This window comes from Chinchilla lanigera, unplaced genomic scaffold, assembly GCF_000276665.1.
Source record: "Chinchilla lanigera isolate Chin_1 unplaced genomic scaffold, ChiLan1.0 scaffold00050, whole genome shotgun sequence".
In the NCBI taxonomy this organism is placed as follows: Eukaryota; Metazoa; Chordata; class Mammalia; order Rodentia; family Chinchillidae; genus Chinchilla; species Chinchilla lanigera.
In genome coordinates this window covers 17,346,844-17,355,551 of record NW_004955451.1, presented here as the reverse complement: position 1 = coordinate 17,355,551, position 8,708 = coordinate 17,346,844, and the positions used below count along the sequence as shown (strand labels likewise).

The window sequence follows — 8,708 nt, the reverse complement described above, 5'->3', positions numbered from 1 at the left end:
CCCGAGGCAGGGGCGGCTCGGCCCGGGGGCCCGGAGGGGGCCTCAGCCTTTTGTCTCCCCAGTGACGCCCCTGGACGTGGTCAAGGTCCGCCTGCAGGCCCAGCGCCCCTCGGGGGCCGGCGGTGAGCTCCGCGGGCGGGCTGTGGGCAGCACCGGGGTCCCGGGTCCGGGCCCTGCGCACGGGGCACCTTTGGTGATTGGGGGCTCACTTATGTTCTAGAGCTGCCTCCTCCCGCGCGACTCTGGAGCGTCTCCTACACCAAATGTGAGTGTCCCGCGCAGGGCGCCGGAGGGGCGTTGTGGACCCTTGGGCCGCCCCCTCCTCACGCCTCTCCCAGTCCCCAGCACGCCGCCCTCCACTCTCCGCAGGGAAGTGCCTGCTGTACTGCAACGGCGTCCTGGAGCCGCTCTACCTGTGCCCCAACGGTGCGCGCTGCGCTCCCTGGTTCCAGGATCCTACCCGCTTCAATGGCACCATGGTGAGGGGCGGCAGGGAGCCCTCCGGATCCCCGGGGGGCCGCAGGCCGGGCTGCGCGGGTGCTTGGGAAGGGCTTCCGGCAGGGGTCACTCCGAGCCCTCTAAGGTTTCTTGTTACCAGGCCTCCCTCCTCCCGGGCAAGCACTGCGGCTCACGTCCAGCCCCAGCCTTGCGCGATGTTTTTTTTGTTTGGTTTTGGGTTTGGTTTTTTTGTCTTTTGGGGACAGGGTCTCACTGTGCAGTTCAGGCTGGCCTTGAGCTCACTTTGTAGCCTAGGCTGGTCTGCAATGATCTTCCTGCCTCAGCCTCCCAGGTGCTGGGATTACAGGCGTGTGCCACCACGCCCGGCATTTGCATGAGGTTTTGAAGGCCGAGTAGGGCCCTCAGGAGCAGCCTGTGTGAGGCTGGAGGGCCCCTCTGCAGCTGCCTGAGAAGCTAGCACCTGGTCTGGGCCAGCGGCTCACAGGCCTTGTTCCTGCCCCTGCTCCCTTGCCAGGATGCCTTTGTGAAGATTGTGAGGCATGAGGGGCCCCGGGCCCTGTGGAGCGGCCTCCCGGCCACCCTGTGAGTCCCCGTTGCCCGGCTGGGGGGTAAGGAGCACACTGGAAGGTGTGGGACCCCCGTGGGTCCCTGCTTACTCTGTCCCCACCACCAGGGTGATGACCGTGCCGGCCACTGCCATCTACTTCACAGCCTACGACCAGCTCAAGGCCTTCCTACACCGGCGAGCTCTGGCCTCCGACCTCTGCGCGCCCATAGTGGCTGGAGCGCTGGCCCGCTGTGAGCAGACCCGGCCCACCCACCCCCTCACCCTATCCCCAGCCTCTGCCACCGGGGGTGGGTATGACAGAATGGGACATGCACCCTGACCCGGCCCTGTCCCCCAGTGGGCACCGTGACCGTGGTCAGCCCCCTCGAGCTCCTGCGGACCAAGCTGCAGGCCCAGCACGTGTCCTACAGAGAGCTCAGTGCCTGTGTCCGTGCTGCTGTGGCGCAGGGTGGCTGGCGCTCACTGTGGCTGGGCTGGGGCCCCACTGCCCTCCGAGATGTGCCCTTCTCAGGTGGGAACAGAGACCCTGGAGGGCTGGGGGCGGGGAGGGAGGCACTGGGTCACAGGGCGGGGATGCGGCTCTTTGGCAGTATGGGTCTGGCCAGTCCTGGCTGTGTCCCAGCAGCTTCTTTGAGCCTGGGACAGCAGGGGCTGGGGGTGGGGCGTAGGTCCGGGGCCTTTCTGAAGGGCGCGGTCCTCCAGCACTGTACTGGTTCAACTACGAGCTGCTGAGGAGCTGGCTGTGCGATCCCCGCACCCGGGACCAGACATCTGTGGGAGCCAGCTTCGTGGCCGGTGGCATCTCAGGGACTGTGAGTCACTGGGGGCTCAAGGGGAGGGGGAAACCCATGCAGCAGGGCACCAGGTGGCCGGGGAGGCCGGGGAGCTAGGACAGAGAAAGCCCTGCCCACCCCCAGGTGGCTGCCGCCCTCACCCTGCCCTTTGACGTGGTGAAGACACAGCGGCAGGTGTCGCTGGGGGCCTTGGAGGCTGTGAGAGGTGAGTTCGGGGAGCTCGGGGCGGGGCTGGGGCCCTGCTGAGCCGCCGCACAGCCCATCCAGCCCCAAACCCAACTGCAGTGAGGCCGCCGCATGCTGACTCCACCTGGCTGCTGTTGCGGAGGATCCGGGCCGAGTCAGGCACCAGGGGCCTGTTTGCAGGTGCGCGCGTGTCTGTGAGAGGGTGTGCGTGCCCACGGGTGTGTCCGTGTCCATGCACATGGGTCAGTGTGTTCCCACACTTCCCGTCTGTCTGCGTACGTGTCGTCCTCTGTGTGTGAGGGCGTGTGTGCATGTTTGGGTTTGTGGGCCTGCGCTGCTTTGTCCCTGCTGACCCCGCCGCCACCTGCCAGGCTTCCTCCCAAGGGTCATCAAGGCCGCGCCCTCCTGCGCCATCATGATCAGCACCTATGAATTCGGCAAACGCTTCTTCCAGAGGCTCAACCGGGAGCAGCCGCTGGGCCACTGAAGCCCTCCTCAAGCGCTGGGCCAGTGCCTTCCCTGCCCCCGTGGGGCACCCCGTCCCTGTCCCTTGACCCAGGCCTTCCTGCCACCTGCACCCCCCCAAGCTCAAGACCAAATCTTTCTCGCACCCCCAGCCTTGGTGTTCGCTGCCCCAACACCTGCATCCCACTTGTTCAGTCCCTGTTTAAAGATTGTGACAAACTTCCGCATTCAGCCTGTGCTTCACCTTCCTGGGGGACAGCTGGCTCGGGTGGGAAGGAACCGTGGGGGCTGTGCGGTTGGCCCTAGTGGCCTTCGTGAAGCCCTCTTTGTAGCAGGTGTGGTGGTGCACACTTGTCATCATAGCACTGTGGGAGGAGGCTGAGGCAGGAGGATTGCAAGTCCAAGGCCAGCCTGTGCAACTTAGAGACTGAGACCCCACCTCAGGAATATAGAGGCAGGGGTGCAGCCCAGTGTGTGACTCGCGTCGGTCCCCAGGCTGTGTGCATGAGCCTCCCCCTCTTGGGCAATGTGGGGTTGGGGTGAGGACCTGGCCTGGGGTGATGGGTGTGTCACCCTGGCGGTGAGGTTTCTTGGGCTCAGCCCTGTGAGTCCTCTGGAGACCCGGGGGAGGCCACTCTCAGCTGCGCTCTGGCCCAGGGGACAGGTGTGCAGCTCTGCTGTGGCTGCTTCCCAGAGCTGCCACCTCCTGTGCGTGGAGGGCTCTGTGCCCACTGCCTGCCGTTAGGCTAACTCCAGGTACCCAGCCAGCCTGCCACATTGTCGCCTGGGGAACCACAGAGCAGGCCACCTCGGTCCTCTGGCTTTTATTTGCTGGATCCCCGGCACCCGCTGGGGCCGGGGAAGGCTGGGGCCGGGGTGCCAGGCAGACGGGAGGCAGGCAGCAGGGGCTGAGCGCTAGCTCCCGAGGGCAGGTGGAGGATCCGCCGAAGGGACTGGCCAGGCCTCGGGGCCCCCAGGAAGAGGAGCCGCTCCCTGGGCACCCGCTGTGGCTCCCGGCCACTGCGCCCCTTGGGGCAGGAAGCTAGGGTGGCACGGTCTCCGCGTGCCCCTTGGCCGGGCCAGTGGGCACTGTTCTTGGGCAGAGCGAGCTGCAGAGGGGCCGCTTCCTGCACTCAGCTGGGGCTCAGGGCCGGGCTGCCCTCAGGGCTGTCGCTCACCAGGCATTCGTTGGACTTGAAGCTCGCCAGGGACTTGCAGCTGGGGATGGAAGCCAGGGAGCCGCAGAGGCCCAGCATGGAGGGTGTGGGGTCCTTCCCTGGGGAGAGAGTGCGAGTGAGCCCCGCCGCGGCAGGTGGGCGCGCAGAGGGGGCGTCCTCCACACGCCCCTTGGCCACGCCGTGGTCAGTGCCCACCAGGCCGCGCATGGCAGGGACAGTATGCAGTCAGTCCATCTCCCCTGAGGCTGGCCCTCTGCTCGTTTATTAAATGCACAGGGAGCGCAGTTCCGTCCAGACACGGGACACAGCAGACACACGGTCCCTGCCCTCTTGGAGCTCACAGTCTGGGGGATGGACGCACATGGTCACAGCACAGCGTGGCAGGGCCATGCCCGTAGCCCGCCTGGCCCCAGAGGACCTGGGGTCATCGGGGCAGCATGGTTATAAAAAAGGGTGTCAGCGGGGGGGCAGCTAGCACGGGGAGGCGGGGCCAAGGGCAACAAGACGCATGCGCGGAAGTCCTGGCCTCCGAAGGAAGGGAGCCCTGAGTGAAGCTCTGAGCTCCCTGGCAGCCAAAGGAAAGGGTAGGCAGGGTTAGGCAGGGTCACCGTGCGCCAGGTTAGGGCAGCTGGGTCGGGCTGGGGGTCCGGCAGTGTGAACCCCGCGTTTTGCCCTGGCCGTGGGGACGCTGGTGGGGCTCACAGCTGTACAGTGGAAGGGCCACGCCGGCCTTCACCGTGGGTTCTCTCCCACCTGGCCAGGGTGAGGCTCACCGATGGGGCCCCAGGGCTCCTCGTCCCGCTTGCCCTCCCCCAGGCGCTGGGAGCCGGAGCTCAGGCTGGCCTCCGCCGACAGCGGCTCCGTGCTCAGGAAGCTGTGTCTGCGGGGAGAGGGCGCGGTAGGGCCAGCCCTTCCCGGCCGCTCCCCAGCCACCTGACCTGCCGGCCACACTTGCCCTCACCTCCGGTAGAGCTTGGGGTTGCCGGCGCCCTCGGAGCCATTGAGCGTCCCCAGCGAGGGCCACTGGTTGACCAGGGGCGTGGTGAGCTCCTTGGATCCCTGGGCCAGGGGGCCGTGGTCACCCGGGATCAGACCTGTCCTGGGAAGGGCACGGTGTGGGCGGGCGGGGCGGGAGGGAGGCAGGGGTGGGGTGCAGGGGTCCCCCGGGTGACGGGGGTGGGGAGAAGGCCGGGAGGCCCTGGAGGGTCCGGGGGTGCAGGACGCAAGCGAGGGGCGTGGAGCTGGGGATCCTGGGGTGCGGCGTGGGCGCGGGCGTCGGGGGCGGGGAGGCTCGTGTGGCGGGCCGAGGGCAGGGCTCACAGCTGCTCCTGCAGCTCCAGGATGACGCCCTCCAGCTCCCGCTTCTCGCGCTGGTTCTGGGCCGCGGCCTCCTCCAGCTGCTGCTGTAGCCGCCGGTTCTCGGCCTCCAGGTCCTTCAGCTGCGACTCGCGCAGGCGCACCAGCTCCTCCAGGTAGCCCTGCGGGGGCGGGACTCGCGCTCGCTTCCCGCGGACCCCCGCTTCCCGCGGTCCCCGGCTTCCCGCGGTCCCCGGCTTCCCGCGAGCCCCGCCGCTCCGCTCGCCTTCTGCGCGTAGACGATGCGGAACTTCTGCTCCATCTTGTGCCACTTGCTGTACCAGCTGTCCTCGTCAGTGACGAGCGGCAGGTACGGGTGCTCGGGCGAGTTGTCCTCGCTCGTGCTGCTCTCGGCGCTGTGCCGCTCCTCGTCGTCCGTCAGGTAGTCGTAGCTGGGGGAGGTGGGCCAGGGGCCAGGTGCCAGGCCTGCGCCCCCGAAGCAAGGCCTGGAGCAGCACCCCCCGCCGGGCCGCTCGCGGGAGCTCACCTCTGGGTGAACTTCATGTAGGGTGTGTAGTCGATGACCACCGGCGTCTTCCCGTCCAGGACCTCGCCCTTCAAGCAGAAGCTGGCAGGGGAGCGGCAGGTTGGCGGGCGCGGCGGCGCGGCCCCTCTGCCCCGCGGCGCAGACCCACCTGAAGTCAATGGCGCTCAGCCCGATCAGCATCCCGATGAGGACGGTGGCCTCCTCGCGCAGCATGATGGCCCCCGAGTCGTAGAAGCGCCTGGGGACGGGACGTGGGGGCGCTGGCGGCAAGCGCAGGCTTCTCCGCGCCGCTCCTCTGGCAGCGGGTCTTGCCTGCCCCGAACGGCTCGGGCCGGCGGCCGCGGCGCACCGCAGTGCGTGTCCGCTGGACCGCGCCGTCAGGCCGGCCTAGCCTCGGGCAGCAGGACCCAGGCCGTCGTGCTGGGCCGCAGCGGCGCGGGAAACGAGGTGGGGGACGGGGTCGGGCGGCGGCCAGGACGTCAGAGTGGCCGTGGCCACGTGGGGGGACAGCTGTAGCTACGCGGGCGAGCTCCACCCATGACCCTGCCCCGGGACCCGCAGCCCCGTGGGGACTGTGCTCCGGGAACAAGCGCCGACCCGGCAGGGCGCTTGGCGGAGCTTCCCGCGTGCATATGGGCCAGGCGGAGGGACACGAGCGGCGGGCGTGGCAGCTGACCTGGTGGTGCGCGCGTCCCGCACGGCCGTGGTGATGTACTCCGACATGCGCTTCTCCATCAGTGCCACCCGGATCCACGCCCGGCCCTGGAAGGCACGGGCGCCCTTCGCACCCATCTGTCAAGGCGCACGCCGCCCCGCCCCGCGCGCCCGCGCCTCACCTTGGCCCGCGCGGTGCCGATGTTCTCCATGCTCTCGATGCTGCTCACGCAGTTGTTGGGCACCTTGCTGCAGGCCAGGCGGATGTAGTCCCAGAAGCCGCGCTGCCCGTCGGAGCTGAACCAGCTGGCGGGCCCTGCTGGGGCACAGGCTGAGCCAGGGCAGGGGAGGCTCAGCAGCAGGGCCGGGCGAGGCTGCGGGCACCCACCCCGCCCCCACGCACGCATGCGCGTGCCCCTCCCAGCTCCAGGCCCAAGGAAGGGCCCGCCCGCAGGAGCCAGGCCCACCTTTGAAACGGTGGCTCAGGATCTGCTCCAGGATGGCTGCGAAGTTAACGAACTCCTCGGAAGAGTCGTCGATGGGCTCGGCTGTGTACTTTTCCAGCAGGGTTTTCACCGAGAACCTGGGGACAGGGATCCGGGCTGTGGAGGGTCAGGCCAGGGGGCCAGGTGGGAGCAGAGGGTAGTGTGAGCAGAGAGGGGACACGGACAGAGGCGTGGTCGCCAGGATGGGGACAAGGTGAGGGCGCAGGTGAGACTGGGGGCTTCGGAGATGCCACACCACATGGAGGGACAGGGCAGGTGGGCCAGGGTGACAGGGACGGACGGACCCAGCGGGCGTCTGGAGAGGGGAAGGCAGAGAAAGGAAGCTTGGGGCCAGGGTGGAGAGCGATGAACTCGAGGTCGAAAGGCAGTGGCTGTCCCCAGGCCATTCAGAGTGGTGCTGGCCCAGGGAGAAGCCAGGTCACCCAGAAGCTGCATGCTCCTTGTGCCAAGGCCCTGAGCTGCTGCCCGACGGATGGGGTCCTCTGCGCCAGGGCGTGAGTTGGTACTGGGCACAGGGAGTGTGGGCATATGTGGGGGCCAGGTGGCCTTTGGCTCATGGGCGCCCCCTCCCTGCTTTCCTGCTTGGCTGGGCTGCCCACACACCAGCTGTCCGGAGCCCGGCGGCCCCAGGCAGGGAGGAGGTGGGTGCCTGGAGGGCCCTGATCCCTCTGCAGTGGCTGCCCCTGCAGTCTCTGCCGCTCTCCCTGCCTGGGGCGGGTGGGCGAGGGCGTCCACTGCGGCCCTGATGTAGGGCCCGGGACCTTGGCGCTGCCCTCAGTGTGTCAGCCCTGTGGACCGCCCAGCCCTGTGCGGTATGTGTCCCCGCTGTCCTTCGTCGCTGCCATCTCCGCTGTGCAGAGAGGAGACCGAGGGTCCCTGAGGCCTTGCTCCAGAAGCAGTGCCCTGGGGAAGGATCTTCTGAGGGCCCCAGGCCAGTGGCACAGGGGCCCGAGGCACCCAGCTCCCCTCTGAGCTCCCATGGGTCTGGCTTGAGCAGCCTGCAGATGACCGGTTCGGCAAGACCCCAGCGGGGCCGGCACGGGTGGTGGGAGCCCGCTGATGGGACAGGTTTTGAGGAGCTCGGCCGCCCGGGGGAGGAGCCTTGCCCGTGGTACTGTCCGGGCTCCACAACCTCTCAGTGATTTCACTGAGTCGTGGGGTCAGACCTGATGAGGCTGGGCAGCAGGGAGGCCAGGTGCTGACTGTCCTGGGGAGCCCCGGGAGCCCTGCGGGGTGCTCCTTGGGTGCCTGCCTGCTGTGGGTTACCATGGAGACGGGAGGCCAGGGCCCAGGGGAGCAGCGGCCTGCTAAAGGAACTGTTCTGGGAGCCGGCGGTGGAGAACCACGTGACGTGATGAGGCGGCAGGGCCCCGGGGTTCCTGGGCTTTGTCATGTCCCCAGCCCCCAAACTCTGTCCCCCACCCCCAGCTCCAAGCTACTTCCGGTCCACGGAGCCTCCTTCTCCAGCCCAGGCCTGAGCGAGTCCCCTCCCCCGCACTCAGGAGGTCAAAGCCAGAGAGGGGCAGGAAGGTGTCGTCCGGACGACTAGGCACCTCTGCGCTGTGCCGTGACTGCTCCTGCCTGCGGCTTTGCAGATAAAATGGATGTGATGAGCGGCCGAGGCCCAGGGTGATTAGATTTGCCCCAGGTTGCACAGCCAACAACCAAAGGGAACACTTGAACCTAGCAGGCGGGGCCCTCGCGAAAGGGCTGGGCCCGACTGGCTGGGCATCGCCGGCTCCCACCACCGCATTCCAGGGCTGTGCAGCCAGCACCCTGCCGGGCGCCGGGACGCAATGGCCGGGCAGACCGCAGGGCTCCGATGTCCCCCGAACCCGGCAGGGGCTTTGGGCGCCGGGAGCCGGGCCATCAGGTGGGCACCGGCTCCTGCGAGAAGGAACGGCTGAGGCAGGCGGGCAGCTCAGCGGGGGAGGCAGCGCCCACTGGGCCAGCGTCCCGGCTCCGGGAGAGGACGCGCAGGCTGGGCAGGGGGAGGACAGGCAGGCTCGGCCGCGGGCGAGGGTGGCGCGGCCCGGGTGGCCCCACCCCGGGGAC

General features: G+C 68.6%; 2 protein-coding genes across 2 annotated transcripts in view; one reads left to right on the top strand and one right to left on the bottom strand.

Moving 5' to 3' along the window:
- Slc25a39 (solute carrier family 25, member 39) overlaps window positions 1-2,699 on the top strand; it is a gene marked incomplete in the record, with an annotated part of 3,614 nt that extends 915 nt beyond the window's left edge. Inside the window, 10 exon segments of the mRNA XM_013519261.1 lie at window positions 63-122; window positions 221-265; window positions 370-479; window positions 974-1,041; window positions 1,133-1,257; window positions 1,365-1,538; window positions 1,730-1,839; window positions 1,945-2,026; window positions 2,107-2,187; window positions 2,379-2,699. Coding sequence (XP_013374715.1) covers window positions 63-122; window positions 221-265; window positions 370-479; window positions 974-1,041; window positions 1,133-1,257; window positions 1,365-1,538; window positions 1,730-1,839; window positions 1,945-2,026; window positions 2,107-2,187; window positions 2,379-2,494 — 971 coding nt within the window.
- Window positions 2,700-3,280: 581 nt separating this feature from the next.
- Window positions 3,281-6,730, bottom strand: Rundc3a (RUN domain containing 3A; the record flags this gene model as incomplete). Its single annotated transcript, XM_013519260.1, is given in 10 exon segments — window positions 3,281-3,748; window positions 4,424-4,530; window positions 4,612-4,749; window positions 4,971-5,128; window positions 5,233-5,398; window positions 5,494-5,574; window positions 5,642-5,731; window positions 6,170-6,255; window positions 6,330-6,478; window positions 6,615-6,730. Coding segments are annotated over 10 exon segments (1,234 nt in total), but the record flags the coding sequence as incomplete, so codon positions are not given.
- Between the last annotated feature and the right edge of the window lie 1,978 nt (window positions 6,731-8,708).